Raw genomic sequence first — 19,804 nt, 5'->3', positions numbered from 1 at the left:
TCCGTATCTATACACTTTTGCCAGAGGTGTTCAAGGCCTCAATGCCACTTTCATAGAACTCCTTTTCTTGGCTGTTCAGAAAGTCATCCACTGCATGTTAGGGTTAGGGCTTAGGCTAGGATGTTTGGAATAACTGTCTTCAGTTTGGAAATAGATGAAAGTCTCATGGAGCGATATCAGGTCAATAATGCGGATGTTCAATCAAGTAAAAGCCACAATCGTGAATGGCAGCCATGACAATGCCAGACTCCTTCACCGTAACCCTAACCTTAACCGATTTTTTTCCATTTTGCAAAAGCTGCTTGTCTTGTTTACTTTACAGTGGTAACCATGCCGATATAAACCAACCAAATGAGATCAGTCTTTGGGTACACGGCCATATAGTCAGAAAATAGTAGGACTTAAAAAGAACATCATTGAGTACCTCTTCAATACAAGGCTCACAACTCTCGAAACTTGATATATGTACAGTACCTTATCAGCTAAGACTATAATATGAGATAATTATATATTAACAACTACTGTTTAGTAGCGATCAGAAGTTCTACCTGTCCATTTGTTATCATTGTCCCATATGTCTCTTTTTTTTCATTTCAATAATTTTTATTAACAAAGATGATTACATTCAATGGGATTGAATGACAGGCAAGGCCTATATAAATTCTCGCCGAGTTATTACAACAGTTAAAGGGAGATTACTCATTCGTATGGCTTAATTACAATTACATTCACACGTTGCATACACATAGTACACACATAATACAATTGCAGCAATTATTTGATTATTGTGACCACATCATATAAACTACATGCCATTCGGATATTGACAGACATTGGCCTAAATGAAGACTCTTAATATATCCTTATAAGGGTAGAGTTTATAGAAAAGTTAGCAGTAAAGAAAGGGAAATTTTCCTGATATATTGTGTTATGTACATTATGTAAAACATAAGCGTAAAGTGATGACTGATTAGATCATATAGAGATTAAAACGTCTAGGTTAGTCCATAAATAGATGTACATCCTTGAGTAATTGTCTGTTTATTGTTCTGTCACAGTCAGGACAGCGTGGGAGAAAAATGTTGATGTCAATATGGTTATGATTTCCATGCTACTAGCGGAAGTAAATAGCGAAAATCTTAGGTGGTCATACATTGGACAAGGAAAACAATAATGTGAGGTGGTTTTATATTCAAAAGAGCAGGCACAAGAAGGATTGTTTAAAAGGTGATCCTTAAATAAATCACAATTTAAATTACTACAAGATTTTCTAATTTGATACAGAATAATATTTGCCATTCTGTTTTAAAACGTTGATTTAACATGAATAATGAAGTCTTGATTTAGTTGCTGTTTAAAAGCTGAAAGAGTAGAGGAAAGTTAAAGTGGTCATTATCAGAAGTGTCAATTTTGCGTCACTTTAGAAGGAAGAATCTATCAAAATAAGTATTAAACATTGCATTGTAGTTCTACATAATGGTCGGATGAATATTATTGTTTCTCTGAGGAAATAGGTGTTGTTTTGATTGTTTATTGAAGATTTATAACGTTTTTTTTTATCTAATAGGTATAATATAAATATTTATTCTACTCTGTGTAATACAGCTCTACAATGACCTGCTCAGCCATTGTCAGAAGTGTTGCCAATGTTCATACACTCATGCTGTTGTTAGTACAATTATATTATTCTATTATTCGATTAAACAGGTTATATTGGAAGGAAGCCCACTCTCCTCAGTTCTAATGACGGTTTTATGAACAGACTAGTTCCTTGTATTATAGTCTCGGAGTTGTTAGCTGAGAAAACAGTTATCAATTTCATCTTCTAACATACATTTTTTTCATCGACATTCATTACTTTGACAAATTTTAATTGTTTTCATCGATATACTTCTCTGCTTTGTTTATATACAAAGGACATTACAAACTTTACAGACTTAAGTTTCTGTGGGTGTTATTTATTTGATCACGGACTACTTCTAAGTCCTGCGAACATATTCTAACCTTAGTATATGTATACACTCGCCTTAGATTGGCGTCACCAATGCTATATAAATATAGTTTCGATTAAAATTCCCCTACATTGTTTAATACATAAATAGTTTATTAAGATGTCTCACTTTACCGGCAAATATTTTAGCAAGACTGAATCCTTAATCACTTTCTTAGTTTGAATCTTTATTTTGTTATTAGTACATAGGCATACTTTCTTATCGTATTAATGAATTAAGCAGCAATCTTATTTTCGGATAATTCAGAGTGCATTGGCGATAAAAATGACGTAGAGTCCTACATTTTCTATAAACTTGACTAGGTAATTTTTTTTAATCCTTTAAACATTTTAGACGCACCATCAAGGTTGACCGTAACAACAGTACTCTATGATATCGATACTGATTGATATACAGGCTAGTCTCACTCCGCTACATAAAATCCTAGGCGCGACACTGATGTTCTGTAAAATGACGCCCAACTTCGTGTATTCATAAACACGCATGACTGGGTAAGAAGCGCTGTTATATAAATAGACAACCTACCTGGTAATATTTACATTTAATAGTTCTATTTCGGAACACACCTTCACCTTAAATTTCACAATGCTACTTTATACATAGAGATGTCCGCTTAAGCAAGCCAGTTTTTACCTCAATACGGCCACGGGACAATGATAATGTTTACGAAATATGTGCGTGGGACATATTAAACTATATGGATTATTTAAAACTGTTGCATCTAGTCGGAGGATTCACACATTTAATATGAGCTTCGAAATGAAGGTTCCGCTGTCCATATCATTGGTCAGCCTCCTCTGGCAGTGTGTCATGGCTACCACAACAACAGGTAGGTTACAAACATGCTGACATGTACCGATAGGTAAAACACTTCAGACCAACATAACTAGTCTGGTTAACGACAGTATATACAGAGCGTACAGGTGTACGTTTGGTATATCGGATATATAAATATATATACATATATGTATTTTGTATAATTATGCTGTACAATCTTTCCTAACAGTAGGTCAATTCGTACACATTTTCAGTGATATATTTCATCTCGGACCCAATAAAATTACGGCTACCATTATTTCACTTCTCACAAAAAATACATAATGATATCCCCCAGTATACGCAGTTACTGACCACATTTACACTGGTGAACTTACATGTATGATAAATAGAGGAAATTAAAACAAAGTGTCAGACATATAGCTACATGTATGGTGTAGCCATGCTATGATCGTGATTCGAACTGTCGGATAGATCACGAGTATTGTGAAATTCCCATCATACAAAACATGGGACCTGACCGGGTTTATACGCCTCAGTACTTACAGTGAATAGTATGTGTCTCCGTCTACATTGATTACACTTGTACTGTACAGGTGGAAAAAAAACCCGCGATATAAGAGTCAATAGAGGGGCTACCGGGAAAGAAATTCTGTTGGAGGAATCATTTTACAGCGGCGAACATCTCCGTAAAGACATTCACCTAAATCCATTTATTTGAAATCATCACTTTATCGTTTCATCATTACTAAATAAACTGGAAGTTATGAATGTATCTTCTCGAGTAAGGGTAGTGTATTACCTAATACACACGTAAGGGTAGTGTATTACCTAATACACACGTAAGGGTAGTGTATTACTCAATACACACGTAAGGGTAGTGTATTACTCAATACATACGTAAGGGTAGTGTATTACTCAATACATACGTAAGGGTAGTGTATTACTTAATATACACTTCAGAGTAGTGTATTGCTTTATATACACGTAAGGGTAGAGTATTATATAATGCACACGTAAGCTAAGAGTAGCTTAATAATATAACTGCATTTGACCTCTACAGACCTTCTTTAGTTACAATATTTAAAATATATTATCGGTATAAACAAATCATAAAACATAATAACACAATTTGCAGTTCATAGATAACACAAACTTTGTCATTAACTTACATTTTATGAGATATATAGTATTTTCCCTTGATTTAAAATCCAATACAATACCAATGACATTCGATTAACTGTTGACTCCTGATTGTATTGAATGTATGGCTGTCGAGATACAATGTACAGCCACCTGACATCATAGTCATCAACGTTCCTTTAATTAATTGAATATCTTAACTTAAACGTTTTCGTAGGGAAAGAAATGTTTGGTTCTGAAATATCATTAAATGTGTAGTAATGCTTTCCATTGGACAAAAAGTAAGAATAACTGATGAAATTGCAGCAAGCTCAGCATTTTTTTCTGTGTCTGACTTAGATGCAGTTCTGAGAGATGAATATTGCTCGAGCGGGTATTACACGTTCAACAGCGTTACACGTCGTGTGGACGAGGTCAAGTACTACATCAGCTGTCCCTCTACCCATCTTTGCTGTGGAATGTTTGAAAATCGACATTGCTGCATTTACCAATCCTACAACTCGTACGTAAATCGGTCATCATATACTTTAATCAATATTTGTGTGCTGACGAAACCTGATGAATAATGTACATTTAATTGTCGTTGTACTATCGAGTTTGTTTACCATTGTCATCAGTGTTGTCATTGTTCATGCAAGTTGTAATATCGAGTTTGTTTATTGTATTATTCATTACCAGTTTTGTACGTTTTATATATAATTACACCCTATGCCTTTAATGTTATTACACAGAGTTTATGCTATAATTTGTACATTCCATTAGTGTTATTATAGTTGTAATGCTCAATTATAGGTACAATGCATTTACCTTACGTTTATTATCGTCATTTACAATTATTATATATATACATAACATCTATATTTGCTCTTTAAAGGAAGTTGTAATTACATTTATTGTGTGTATTGAAAGTATTTAAAGGTATTTACATTTAACATATTGATTTAATGTTGTTGATATGTACTTGTAATCATCATATAAATATCTATAAGTTGTAGTTGAAAGTTAATAAGAATTACCGTATAGAATGTGAACAAGTATGCAAATAATCAATAACATGGATTATACTTGGGACCACATCCACATCAATACCGGAAATTATTAATTAATCAACATATTTAGAAGTGTTCCAGCAATTGATTATGTTAGAAACCATTAGAATAGTTATTTTGATACAGATTGCTTCCATTCTTTCAGATATGATTACCCGTCCACTAACGCCATAATATTTGGAAGCATCGCCGGTGCGATCATGTTCTTAAGTTTTATCGTATGTGCTATTGCAAAATGGAGAAGACCATTTCGGCCAGTAACAGATCCACACACCTTACAAGCTCTTCAGGCTGTTACAGGTAACACAGTCCAGGCCTTCTTACCCTAAACAAAGGGCATTACAAAAACTCACGAGTCAAGACTTCTAGCTGATTCCCTACATAAATAAGTACAGTAACTCAAACACCATTCAGTATTATACCTAACAAAATGTCAATACAATGTCCAACAAACCAGTCAAGGTTACCCTTAACAAAGGTAAGTACAATTACCCACAAACCCGTCAATGTTACCCTTAACAAAGGTCAGTAAATAACCCACAAACAAGTCAAGGTTATCCCTTAACAAAGGTCAGTACAATAACCCACAAACCCGTCAATGTTACCCTAACACATGTCAGTACAATAACCCACAAACCAGTTATCATATTGTATTTATACCAAGCAAACCGACTGTTGACATGTAGTCCAAAATGTGATTAGTACAATAATCTACAATTATGAACACATGTAATCAGTATACGTTTAATTATTCTTTAACTTGTTAAAATCTAAGCATTTGATATTTTCTAACATACGTTTATTTATTACTGAATATGTGTTTTGACAAAAGTCTAAATACACATTTTATTTCAGGTGGAAATATACCACGTACACCGTTTACAGGACTGATATTATCTTCTAGTAACGGGAATGTAATTCAGACTTCAACCACCAACACACAGGAAGTCAGTTCGCCTACCACCGACACTCAGACTACAGAAAACACTGCAGCACCTCCTCCACGTTACGAGGACTGTATTCAGAATAATCTAATACTGCCTTCAGAAGAGGACAAACCTGACACACCAGTGACAAATCATACGGACACGAGATTGGAGCATGTCCCGACACATGAAACTGGACACCACATAAACACAATAGACAGCGTAACATGTCTTTGATGTAATCTATAACTCTTAATTTATAAACAACTCTATCACATGACTACCATATTTACTATTTAATAAAGCCATTTTCTACATTTTCTTTATTATACATGTGTAATAGTATTTGCTGAATCTGTAATGTGATTGGTTCGTCCCGTGTGAATGGTATTCTTACGCGTGGAAACCATTTACGTTTTATATTACAAAGTGTTAACATTAAGTCCAAAAGGTTATTGAACATTGAGATATTGTAGATCGTCATAACAGAGTGTCATAACAACCACCAAACGACGCCCAAGACGAAAAATCACGAATGACAACAACCTTTAAAAAACTTTTTAAAGGATTAATGATACTATTTTTTTTTTCGTTTTTTTTTTTTTTTTTCATCTTTGAAAAATCCGGACTCAAATCATAGAAACGAACGGCAGATCTCCCATGATCCATTATCATTTTGATCATATGGTTATTGACTTCTTTAAATGTAATCTTCCATTATCATGTCATCAATGATGTATTCTTAAATCACCGCGTCTTCAATGGTCTTACAGCATCACATCAACAACGTTGTTGCAATGAACGGGTCAATATATTTGAGGATAATCATTTGTTGAACTTTCATTTCAACGATTCAGTGAAGAAATGTTCATCAAAAACGTCAATATATACGTGTATATATGGTATATAGCATTGTTTACTAGTCGATACTTACCTTATTCTTTAGTGAAATCAAACTTACCCTTGTTGATTAAAAATTGAAAAGGAATCAATAAATTACAATATGATAGCGTTAAAATCTTTGTTCCGATAGAGGATGTATCTCTTTATGTCGGTAGCACAATTACAGGTGAGTAAAATTTGTCAATTACAATAAAGTGGTCTGTTCTCATCTGACTCACATGTAAGCGGGAAGTGCTGATACCTCAGATTTCAAATGGTAGTTTTATGGCTGGCAGACCCGCAATACCTAATAGAGGTCATTTAAATGTACTTTTTGATGCTCTTATTCTTTATCTTGTAACATAGGATGTAGAAAAGAAAAGCAAAATGAGCAGGGGCTTACATGTAATCCCTAATAACCGGTTCAGAGGTCCATGGGATATATTGTATGCGAGTTCTTTCATTTTTGTCTATAGTATATTATTTCTGACTTTTTGGAGCGCTACCTTTGACATTTGATCTTAAACGAGAACGAGTGAAATCTCATCATGTACATAATAGGGTTGTGTGATGTTACGGCGCGAATATGATTTTAATCTGTCCATAGGTTCATGAGATACGTTTGACAAAAGCGTTCAATGATAGTGTGATCCGAGCCAACAAGGGTGATCGATATAAGTTGGTATTAGCAATTGTTGTAAGGTAAATCGTTGATATGTTATTCTGATCATTTTCTATCATCGATTTAATAATTGCCTGCAATACCATTCTTGATTTATTCACCGTGTTTATACAGTTAGATTAGACACATGAAGAACGATACATTCAAAACACAATGATTCGTGTTACTATTTAATACAAAAGCATAACAAGAAATCGTAATGGATATGTTATCAACATCTTGTGTGATATAATGTCGTAACAGCAATCGGGGAAATAGTGAAACTCAGCAGTAACCGTTATAACATAGGCGATTTAAGTAATTCTAAGGATATATCCTTATCAAGATACATCTCATGAAACAAAAAGGAAAATCATCACTGGTGAGGATATATAATTATTGGAACTCTTACATAAGGCTCTGAAATATTTGTAACGATGAAGAGTCAAACTAAATCAGGTACTCATCATTTGTTAATTATTGAGGAACGGACCACATGGGTAGTGTATCATTTCCATTTGTCGAGCAAGTTCGTTGTGTGAAAACTGCGAGGTTCATCTTGTAGTTAATAAGAGGAATATATATTTCTATACCCCCGCTCTCGTGTATGTTCTCTCTCTGTCTAGCAGTCACTGTGCTGCCCTGATTGCGCTAGAAGTTGTCACTGACATTGTAGAGAGGATTGTCAAAGTTGACATCTGCCGGCGAAAGTGGTTGAGCGACATTGGTTTCGTCATCTGAGTTTGTGTGTAGCTGGGCACAGCTACTGTCGGAATTCTGTAATACACCAAGGAAATAGGTAACATTAGGACATAATTACGACATCACACAGATACATCGCCTCAAAACGTCAGATACAAACACAGAAACGTTTCGTTTAAAAAAAGAAAAAGGAACTTAACATCTTGGGATTAGGGCCAACGACTATGACAACAGTTCGACAATGGTCTATAACGAATCTATTTAAGATTTAAAAAAAAAAAACCATAAACAAATAAACAAACACGTACACGTCTCACTTTGCTCCAAACCTCCATAAACCCTGATGAATCTCGTTTTATCTTCAGATATATGACGATAGCAACCCCCACCAGCAGCAAAACGGCTAAAACGGCGATGGTTACTCCAACAATCATCCCTGTCTGTAATTTACGACACAGTCATAAAAAACGAATTTATAAACAAGATTACAAATGGTCCATAACACAGGACAAACGCCTAATAGGTAAATCTTTAAACGAATATAATGCCGAGAACCTACACTCGTTTGGATATTACACAGGGCACCAATGATTACAATGTTTATGGTGTTTAACGTAAAACTTGATATTAACCAATAAATGGACAACATAACAATACACGCACAATGTAGCCATAACTAGGCCATATAACAATACATGGAATGTATAGCGATTCATGTGCAACATAACAATACATGGACAATTTAATATCAAATGAAAAACATTACAATACTTGGACAATTTAGTATTAAATGGACAACATTACAATACATGGGCGAATCTTAAGAGAACAGTTTAGATACATGCAGGAAAAACTATTTTATAACTCTTCGTATAAAATAGACTACATTTATTCACAGGAGTCTGTATCTAGTTAGTATTAAAGAAATAAAAATATTAGCCCCTACGCCGACGTTATTAATAAGGTGAAACACTTGAAGATCGGACGATGCATCATTTTAAAACGGATAGTCTGATTGGTCGACAATTATAGTCAGTATTTTTTACCGAACTGTCGACTAATCAGATTGCCAGTTGCAAAACCGCTCTAAGATATATATAGCTTACTTCCGTTCCAAAGCCGCTGCATCGTCGGCTATCACGACCACTTTGTGTCCATATTCTCATCTTTAATCAATGTCACACGACAAAAGAATAACACGCATTAATATTTAAGGATTCTAAACCAAGGTACGTCACTGAAGTTTGTGTGAATTTGATATTTCAGTCAGACTATGCTTAAAATTCAAACTGAACTGAAGCTCATCCTTCACTTCCGACTTTTCAAGTGTTAAACCTTATTGATAAAGTAGGAGTAGGGACTAAGATTTGTTTTTGGCTTGAATGATTTAGATATTATGATAAAAATGGACTACACAAAAATAGCAATATCAGATAATCTGTTTGTATCTCCCTGCAGATCTACATCCGCCAACATACAGGATTTTCGCTGCCAAAATATATAAACTATTTGCAAAATTATTGGAAATATTCCAAGTAAATATATTCTTAGTTAACACAGTACAACTTCACCGATTGTCAGCTACCTACCACTTTTTATACTAAAACAACAGAAAATTGTATTTATAAATGGGGATATGTCTTACCTAACCTTACTGGCTCTAGGCGCCTCTCACAGTCCCAGTGATGATTGGCTATTGACAGACTGGGAAGGCGATTTTTGACTGTTCATACTATATCTTGCTGTATCTAAAGATGCAGTTTTCTGTAACTTCTAATGTTATAGAAATTGATTTCACTTTTACAGTTTAAATTTCAGCAACATTTAGGGTACACTTTAAGATGTTTATATCATGCGTCTGTTGTAAATCCTTACCTGACTATTACTCTTGATATGAGCTTTTTCGGGTGGCTGCAAAAGAGAATAGATACATTCAAATATACTAGCCGAACACAATGACCGCCCGCCTCATGTATCTGTAAGATAAGTGAAATATTCTACATTTTCCATATCTTGTATTTTTAATGTCCCTTTGAAACATATCAAGTGTACTGATCATGAATTATTTATTGGCCAACTTATTTCGAATAATAGCTGCAAGCCTGGCTCGAGGTGAAAAAAAGGAATTTGGACAATCGTTATTGTCAGTGTACCTACAATTTCTACTAAATCATTCAAATTTAATATTCCTTAAGTACACCACCCTGAATTATATAAATAAGCAGTAAACCTTCGTTTCCGGTAAACTACTCACGTTGAAGCAGGAACGGCCGTCCCCTTCCATACCATCTGCGCATGTGCAATTAACATATCCTATGATTACATCTCCAGTAGTCTTCTGAAATTGAAGCATTGTGAGGTGTTTATAAAATATCAATCTGAGTGATGATAGTGTTTGTTTATAATGTGATTGATAGTTGTTTTCATCTTTGGATCTTGATCAAATTAACGCTTGCCCTGTATCAAGATTATACCACATCAGTCCACCAGATTAACATATATCAATAATTGAACCTATCTTCAATTATTTGAAGATAGGTTCAATTAGTCTTATTTAAACCTATCTTTAATATAATTGTACCTATCTTCAATTTAATTGAACCTATATTTAATTGAATTGTATTTATCTCTAACTGAATTATTGAACCTATCTCTAATTGAATTGAACCTATTTCTAATTGAATTAAAACTATTTTTAATTGAATTGAACCTATCTTCAGTTATTTGAAGATAGGTTCATTTAATTGAATATATGTTAATTTGGCGTTCCATACAGCAGTAGCATTCAATTACCTAACCTCAAATATTGTATAAATGGACCTGGTATATTTCGCTTTTGGAACAACTAGAACAAATTAGTCACTATGATAAATGCTAATGACAACTTTTACACTGAAATTCTGTCATTCAGCATCCGAAATTCACTCATTCAGCAGCAACCCTATGTACACTATCTGGTGACGAAAATAACGTTTACAGTGTTTGCTTATGTAGGGGACTTCTTACCAGAAACAGACATGTTGCATTGTAATGGCATCCTCCATTTTGAATGAAGCAAGGCTCGTCACAAGTACTGCCATCTCCTATATAGCCTGGTTTGCAAACACATGTTGTGGTCCCAACCGACTCATCGCAATCTGCATTTTGACTACAGCCACCGTGGTTAAAGGCACAACTACGACCTACAAAAATAACACTCCTTATCAGAACAAATCTGATGGGTGTTTAGTCCCCGAGGTTTGTCGTAACATGTCACTACAGAGGTCATCAGAACAATATGACAACAGTTTAGCCGAGACATATTTGATAGTAATTGAAACAATATTTTATCTAAAACTTTCAAAATTAACTGAAATATGGGTATGTTACCCCTTTTCTATCCTTGAATTTTTGTTCTGACTTTTTTTTTTTATTTCCCTACGTTCCTTTATGGATCTCCACACATTGTTCCCCTACTATCGCATCACACAATGTGCTCCTTACTATCACACTTTGTATCCCTAATGTCGCACTTTGCGCCCCTACAATCGCACTTTGTGGCCCAACTGTCACACTTTGTGTCGCAATAATCACACTTTGTGTCGCCACTATCACACTTTGTGTCCCTTACTATCACACTTTGTGGCACTACTATCACACTTTGTGCCCCTACTATCACACTTTGTGTCCCTACTATCACACATTGTGTCCCTTACTATCATAGCTTGTGCCCCTACTATCACAATATTTGCCCATACTGTCACACTTTGTGTCCCTACTATCACACTTTGCGTCCCTACTATCACACTTTGTGTCCCTACTGTCACACTTTGTGTCCCTACTGTCACAATTTGTGCCCATACTGTCACACTTTGTGTCCCTACTGTCACACTTTGTGCCCCTACTATCACACTTTGTGTCCCTACTGTCACACTTTGTGTCCCTACCGTCACACTTTGTGTCCCTACTGTCACACTTTGTGTCCCTACTGTCACACTTTGTGTCCCTTACTATTACACGTTGTGCCCCTACTCTGACACTTTGTGTCCCTACTCTGACACTTTGTGTTCCTACTATGACACTGTATGTCCCTAATATCACACTTTGTGCCCCTTACTCTCACACTACAATGGTTCAATCAATATCACCATGACTTAATAAATAAATGGTTAACGGAATACAAAGTATACAGAATATGCAAACTAGACTATACTTAATATGGATGACATAAAAACAACATCTTGACCTTACTGGTCGAACTATCAATTTGTTTAACTAGTATTGTTCATGCAAATTGACTACGCACCACACGCCTGGACGGTGTTGTTAACCTCGCAGAACTGACAGGCGTTTCCAGTGTATCCAGGGTAACACGAACATGTCCCATTACCGTCTATTCCTTCGTCACAGTCCCCATTATGGTTACACGGGAAATCAGGACCTCCCGGACATTCTGTGATACACAAAAACATGGCCTTTGTCAACGGCATATTTCAACACACAAACATTGAGTTTTAAGTAGTAATACAGATACATGCTACACCTATTGATTCACATCAAGTCTTTAGTTATGATACCAGGAAATTCTAAATTATGATTTATAAATGAGGTTATGGCTTGTATCTGTTCAGGGGAATAAACTCAATATCATCATATAGATACACCTACATGTACTTTACAAAATACACTACGTTTGAATATTCATTTAGTAAATAATAAAACAATTAGCTAAACTAAATATCCTAAGGGTTACTATTTAATGTTAAAATTAATAAATCCTTGTAATTATTAAGGAATTACCTCCCCTGATACCCTCACCAACCTTCCATATATGTATGTATATAGGTCGATGTTTGTTTACCATCTGTTAATTATAAGGAAAGGACTAAGATAGGCTATGCCTGATGTCAAATCCTATTGACTTAACATCATGTCAATAAAATATGTTGAAATTGAATTGATAAATGAGGTTAATCATAAATCGCGAAGTACAAAATCATGACATGTCAAACATTCATCCATAATCAACAACCACAACTTCGTTATACCATGTTTATAACAGTAACTGTCTGAAGTATGACGATGTCCAAATACTTCGATTGTGCCCAACACAAACATGTCTGAAGGTTAAAACAGACAGGGAATCTCAACATGCAATATTCCGCTTCACATAAAGACAGAAGTAGATCCATCGGAATCCTGATAACTGGGAGTGTCCGAGGGACACATTGACATTGAACTCGACATATCAACATTTAGTTTTATAAAGTGCGCCAAATGTAAACAATTTGCAAGTGTCTTAAAGAAAGATAGAGAAACTCGTCCCTTCCGAAACATCTGGTTTTATCTACTACGTACATGTTCGATGTTTTCAGTGTATATAGGGTATATAATCTATGTTTGCTCATATTCCATCGATTCTGAGTTTTCAGTATTCTCTTGGAGCCTTTCATATGGAATACGAATTTGTGTAACAGTGACAACACTTTTGTAACAGTGATATCACTTTTGTAACGGTGTCAACACTTTTGTAACGGTGACAACACTTTTGTAACAGTGATATCACTTTTGTAACAATTATATCACTTTTGTAACAATTATATCACTTTTGTAACAATGAAATCAGTTTTGTAACAGTAGAATCACTTTTATAACAGTTATATCACTTTTGTAACAATGAGATCCTTGTGTAACAATGAAATCACTTTTGTAACAGTGATATTACTTTTGTAACAATGATATCACTTTTGTAACAATGATATCACTTTTGTAACGGTGACAACACTTTTGTAACGGTGATATTACTTTTGTAACAATGAATCACTTGTGTAACAGTGGTATCACTTTTGTAACAATGCGAACACTTTTGAAACAGTGAGAATACTTTTGTAACAGTCAGATCACTTTTGTAACAGTGATACCACTTTTGTAACAGTGATATCACTTTTGTAACAATGATATCACTTTTGTAACAATGATATCACTTTTGTAACGGTGACCACACTTTTGTTACAATGATATCACTTTTGTAACAGTCAGATCACTTTTGTAACAGTGATATTACTTTTGTAACAGCGCGAACACTTTTGTAACAGTGATACCACTTTTGTAACAGTGAGATCATTTTTGTAACAATGATACCACTTTTGTTACAGCTGGATTATTTTTTTTACCGAAGATGCAATTCTGTCCTCATGTTGCCTCACGCTCAGACAGAGTGTCACGCTCTTACATATTCATGTTAATGTTATCAATACCAATTCCTCACTTTCTCAATAAATTGATAGGTTATCACTGTATGTTCGCAATGATATTTTCTGCGGGCCATATTCGTACTTATCGTGACAAATTTGACGATTGTAATACAAGCAAGGTCATTCAGTTTGTGTGGCATTTGCACATTGGTACTGAATGGTATATGTAAGTGCTAAAATGATAGCACTTACAATTATTCAAAATGACGCATGTACACTTACCAAGACAATTAGGGCCATAGTAATGAGCGCAACACCGTTTTGTCTACAACAGAAATCAACGATTGTCATACTATATAATTAGATATATTAATTCAGAGATTGTATAATTCTGCTTCAATATTAGCGTTCAGAATTCAACATTCTACACACATACCGGTTTAGATAGCATTTTAATTTTTAAGATCACTGTACACTTTACAGAAGAAAACATCTACGGAGAAGAGATACCAGATTTGAACTAATAATCAGTTTTTCACATCATTTAAAATTTCAAAATAAAAATCATTATTATTGATTACAATGAATCACGCTTACGAATTCAGTTTTCTCACAGATGCGTTGACATCCAATGTTTCTTCCAAACATTCCTGCATATGCACACCTGTTGATTAGTTTACCCTTTGTTTTCTTTTTGAAACCATCGGGACAGAGAAGTTCACCACGCCCACAAGTTTGACACTCCCCCTGTACATAACAGACGATCACAATATATAATTTTGATTACTTTACCTCACTTATTGAAACATCAATATACATCTAGCGCCCTGTCACAAATGTGTGCTTTATCGTAAAATTGCAGATGTAAAGCGCTTTCTTCCTGAAACTGAGTGCAGGATTAATTTCAAAGCCTTTATATCATCAAAGTCGTCTAATAATAAAGACAACGCCATGGAATATTATATTTCTTATCAACTCACACAAGTATGTACACACCTAATCCTGTGTAACTATACATATTATGTTATCATCATTTGTAATTAAACAACACCAACCACAAATCTCTGACAGATGTATGATAATGCAAATTTATCAAAGAGATTTTAAGAAAATTGAATAGGGATGTAAAATGCTTCTAGTTTACTAATATAGTTTAAAACAGAACAAACTGATGACAAACTGATGTCGTCGTGTTAAGACTTACGTCGTTAGTAGGAGCAGACCATTGAATCTAACAGTGGATGTGGAAATGGAGAGTGGGATCGGTGAGTGGGAAGTTTGAGTGGTGTTGGAGAGTGGGAATGGAGAGTGGGATTGGAGAGTGGGAATGGAGAGTGGGAATGGAGAGTGGGATTGGAGAGTGAGAATGGAGAGTGAGAATTGAGAGTGGGAATAGAGAGTGGGATTGGAGAGTGGGAATGGAGAGTGAGAATGGAGAGTGGGATCGGTGAGTGGGAAGTTTGAGTGGTGTTGGAGAGTGGGAATGGAGAGTGGGAATAGAGAGTGGGAATGGAGAGTGGGATCGGTGAGTGGGAAGTTTGAGTGGTGTTGGAGAGTGGGAATGGATAGTGGGAATAGAGAGTGGGAATGGAGAGTGAGAATGGAGAGTGGGAATAGAGAGTGGTGTTGGAGAGTGGGAAGTTAGAGTGGTGTTAGAGAGTGGGAATGGAGAGTGAGAATGGAGAGTGGGAATAGAGAGTGGGAATGGAGAGTGGGAATGGAGAGTGGGATTGGAGAGTGGGATCGGTGAGTGCTAAGTTTGAGTGGTGTTAGAGTGGGATTGGAGAGTGGGACTGGGAGTGCTGGTTGGCGCGTGGATGGAAGTGGGAACGACAGTGGGCTGAGCGTGGCTGGAGAGTGGGACATGAGTGGGATTGGGCGGGATTAGCGTGGTGTTAGGCGTGGGCTGGCGCGTGCACTGGCGCGTGGGATTGGCGCGTGGACGCCGTGGGTTCGCGCGTGGGCCTGGCGCGTGCGCTGGGCGTGGCTCGCGCGTGGCCTGGCGCGTGGGCCTGGCGCGTGGGTTGGCGCGTGGCCTGGAGAGTGGGCTTGGCGCGTGGCATGTCGTGGCTCGCGCGTGGGCTTGGCGCGTGGGCATTGCCGTGTGCCTGTCGCGTGGCCTGGCGCGTGGGCTTGGCGCGTGGGTGGCGCTGCGCCTTGCGCGTGGGCTCGCGCGTGGTGTTGCGCGTGGGATGGCGCGTGTGGCGCGTGGGCTTGAGAGTGGCCTGGCGCGTGGGATTGGAGAGTGGGAATGGAGAGTGGGATTGGAGAGTGAGAATTTCGAAACGGAAAATGGGATTTGAGAAGGGGATTGAAGAGTGGGAATGGAGAGTAGGTTTGGAGAAAAGGAATGGAGAGTGGGAATGGAGAGTGGGATTGGAGAGTGGGAAGTTTGAGTGGTGTAAGAGAGTGGAAATGGAGATAGGGAATGGAGAGTGGGATTGGAGAGTGAGCATTTCGAAACGGAAAATGGGATTTGAGAAGGGGATTGGAGAGTGGGAATGGAGAGTAGGTTTGAAGAAAAGGAATGGAGAGTGGGATCGGAGAGTGGGAATGGAGAGTGAGATTGGAGAATTGTAATTGAGATTGGGATTTACCCATGGACCACGCATCCTGAGTTAACACTTACGTATTCGGTAGTGGTATTTATGACGTCACATCTGTGGAGGATGGGTGTGAGCAGGCCGTTTATCCCGTGGACCACTCCTCCCATTGTTAACACGTCGGGCTCAGATATCAACACTTCGTTCACAAGAACCTGTAATTAATAAAACGTACGTGTATCGAAATGAGGAAGAAAAAATAACATTCTTTTTTTAAATGATGCTTTCAACACGACGGAAGCAACAAGGTACGCGACCATGACACACCTCGGGTGAACAAATATGCATGTCTCCCCCAAGAGAGGGCAGCAACGCGACCATGACATACCTCGGGTGAACAAATATTCATGTCTTCCCCAAGAGAGGGCAGCAAATATAAACCATCAACTCACCAAGTCACCTCTAACTTGGAAGCTGAGCGGATGATCAGATCCAAGCACGGTGTCCAATCTCTCTCCGTCATCAAATGACTCTGTAAGTCGGATATTCGGCAATAGATAGAAATTAAGGTAGGCTCGAGTCTGTAATCAGATGTATTGGATTTAATGCATAACACCCGTGTTGAATATACCTTTCAGAATCATACCTTCACTACAATGTACTTATCCTTCAACGTATTCCGTGTAAAACAGGTTACTAAAACAAAACTTAAGAGTCATCTATACAGCAAAATAATGATGAATTTCAAAAACGAATAAATATCTAAACCATTCAACAAAAATAGTCATGTAATATACCAAAATGCTTGTTGGAACATGTACTTTTTTAAAATCACCAATACGTTTCTGTAGATGCTAACATTTTTTTCTGTAGAGTTACTTTGTGGTAAGATGCAGTATGGAACAATTCTAAGTCACATAAATGACCAAACTTGGAAAATAGCCAAGCTGTTGTGATCACAAGTTTCTATAGCACAGGGTAGAAACATTTGTTTGACCGGATTAGACTTTGTGTAGGTATAAACACTTATTTTGTTTTGACCTTGAAATGCAAATGTCGGCTGTAAAGAATATTACACAAATAAGGCATATAGGGAGGTTTTTCAATCAATACAAATGCTCATATATCATACTTGTAAGACATGTGATCACAGTAAGAAGAGTCTTTTAAAGATAAATTGTTTGGGGGGGGCTTTTTTTAGAAATATGGATTAATAGAATCTATCACGGGTCTGTTCCGTAGACAGGGATATCTCCACCCGAGTGTAAAAGTTTGGTCAGTCAGCACGAGGCTTGCCGAGTGCTGGCCAGACAAACTCTTACACGAGGGTTGAGATATCCTTCTTCGCGGAACATTCCCGTGATTGATTATTTTTCTCACATACTTGCGACCAAACGTAAGATTTTATGAAATTTTTTCATCGCGCCGTCTTCAATGCTCCTTGGAATGTGCGTCAAAATTTATGACGTCATCATTTACGACTACGTTACTCAACGTAAAGTGATGACGTTATGTTATTTTCATTTCAACAAATTTTATTAACAGATGGAAAAGTCAGTTGGATTGAATAACAGGCTAAAGCCTATATAAATTCTCTCCATAGGTCGAACAAGTTTAACAAATCAATATTCATTATATGATAATTATGATATGTGATATGAAATTTTATAAACATATACACAAATGATAACAATTACTATATAAGGGGAGGTAACTCATTTGAATGAAATTATAACAAGATAACACAAGAATTTAGAACACATACAACACATCCACTCACACAAAGTACAATAGCTACAAACATACAAACGTTATGTTATTGTGAGCAGCGTCATATGGCGCGAGCCGGCTGTCTTTACCCACCCTGTGTAGGTCGATTTATCTTTTCCCTAGCAACCGCCGGATAACCCTGTGAAGTATGGGAGAAATTTTACCCCAAAGAACACCTTTTTTCTAAACGCAGTCTTCTTGTTATGTCTAGAGTTCTTTATATTGTCTAATAAGAATTTTTTTATGTTTCAAATACCTCCTTATTTGCCATATTTGAGTAATATCATTCATAAACGCCATTTGTATTTCAAAGTCAAAATAAAAAACAGTGTTTATACATATTATGAAGTCAAATCTGGTCAAACCAATCCTTCTTTTTTGTTCTTTAGACTCTTGTGAGCAATTTGACATGGCTACTTTGTGCAATATGTGCGATACAAATGAGTGAATTATGTCCCCCTGAATATGCTTTTTTGCATGTTTTGTTGAAAGCTAGAAACAGCTTAACAAATTGCATGTCAACAGCAAGACCCACGGTTTTCCATGATACAAATTAAAAGTTAAACAAGTTACTTCTGTCAAACTGCACCAAAGTAGGGATTTACAGGCTTGTAAAATATCAATGTTTTTGACTGGATTTGCTGTTTAGATGCCACTGAAGCGGTATTTAAGAATCAAGACCGTTTCCATTCAGTATTTACTTGCTGTTAATTCCCCTTTGAACATAAAGAGGACATGGACGATTTGGTTGTAGCGCTTTTGCACTATACTGACTTTATAACACCACGATTTATATGTATTGCTTTGACATTTTAACCGCGACGTTGTCGCTATGTTAATTATTTACTGACGAACCTATGTCTTGTTTGTTATCGATTACCATCCCAGAATCATTTCTTGGCAGTACTTAGACTGTACTTGATTTTAAAGTAGTGCTTGCTGTATTTTCTAATATAAGGATTGTTAAGCTTAATATATATTTACCACGGCTTTGTCGTTGTAGTATTTGTTGATGACGTCATTGTTAGGGACAAACAGTGTGTAGGCATTCATATCCAGCAGGTCATCCAACAATTGTTTATTCTGTAACGTAAAACGTACAATTAATATGTCGATCCCATAGTAATATTCCATTATGGCGATGCAGACCTATAGATGTATAAATT

At 36.4% G+C, this 19,804-nt stretch overlaps 2 protein-coding genes across 2 annotated transcripts in view; one reads left to right on the top strand and one right to left on the bottom strand.

Annotated features, from left to right (window-relative positions):
- The first annotated feature begins 2,554 nt into the window (after positions 1-2,554).
- LOC117331584 lies at positions 2,555-6,229 on the top strand. Its single transcript, XM_033890389.1, has 4 exons — positions 2,555-2,841; positions 4,272-4,434; positions 5,127-5,281; positions 5,837-6,229. Exons 1-4 carry the CDS (start codon positions 2,685-2,687, stop codon positions 6,142-6,144), a joined length of 783 nt encoding a protein of 260 aa, XP_033746280.1. The 5' UTR covers positions 2,555-2,684; the 3' UTR covers positions 6,145-6,229.
- Positions 6,230-7,620: 1,391 nt separating this feature from the next.
- Positions 7,621-19,804, bottom strand: part of LOC117331583 (stabilin-2-like) — a 97,245-nt gene continuing 85,061 nt past the window's right edge. Inside the window, exons 30-40 of the mRNA XM_033890388.1 lie at positions 19,623-19,721; positions 17,321-17,449; positions 16,955-17,083; positions 14,923-15,072; positions 14,608-14,650; positions 12,438-12,584; positions 11,159-11,334; positions 10,407-10,490; positions 10,028-10,063; positions 8,461-8,592; positions 7,621-8,227 (exon numbers count right to left, since the gene is read on the bottom strand). Coding sequence (XP_033746279.1) covers positions 8,102-8,227; positions 8,461-8,592; positions 10,028-10,063; positions 10,407-10,490; positions 11,159-11,334; positions 12,438-12,584; positions 14,608-14,650; positions 14,923-15,072; positions 16,955-17,083; positions 17,321-17,449; positions 19,623-19,721 — 1,251 coding nt within the window. The 3' untranslated portion in view covers positions 7,621-8,101. The remainder of the gene's footprint in view (positions 8,228-8,460; positions 8,593-10,027; positions 10,064-10,406; positions 10,491-11,158; positions 11,335-12,437; positions 12,585-14,607; positions 14,651-14,922; positions 15,073-16,954; positions 17,084-17,320; positions 17,450-19,622; positions 19,722-19,804) is intronic.

This window comes from Pecten maximus, chromosome 7 (genome assembly GCF_902652985.1).
Source record: "Pecten maximus chromosome 7, xPecMax1.1, whole genome shotgun sequence".
Classification (NCBI taxonomy): domain Eukaryota; kingdom Metazoa; phylum Mollusca; class Bivalvia; order Pectinida; family Pectinidae; genus Pecten; species Pecten maximus.
The sequence above is the reverse complement of the archived record's forward strand: the minus strand, read 5'-3'. Positions and strand labels throughout refer to the sequence as shown.

Bases quoted from the DNA above. Each gene is read 5' to 3' on its own strand.
- LOC117331584 (XM_033890389.1), top strand. From the start codon at position 2,685: ATGTGCGTGGGACATATTAAACTATATGGATTATTTAAAACTGTTGCA. The intron at 2,842-4,271 runs GTAGGTTACAAA...TGTCTGACTTAG, and splicing joins CATGGCTACCACAACAACAG to ATGCAGTTCTGAGAGATGAA. The intron at 4,435-5,126 runs GTACGTAAATCG...CCATTCTTTCAG, and splicing joins ATTTACCAATCCTACAACTC to ATATGATTACCCGTCCACTA.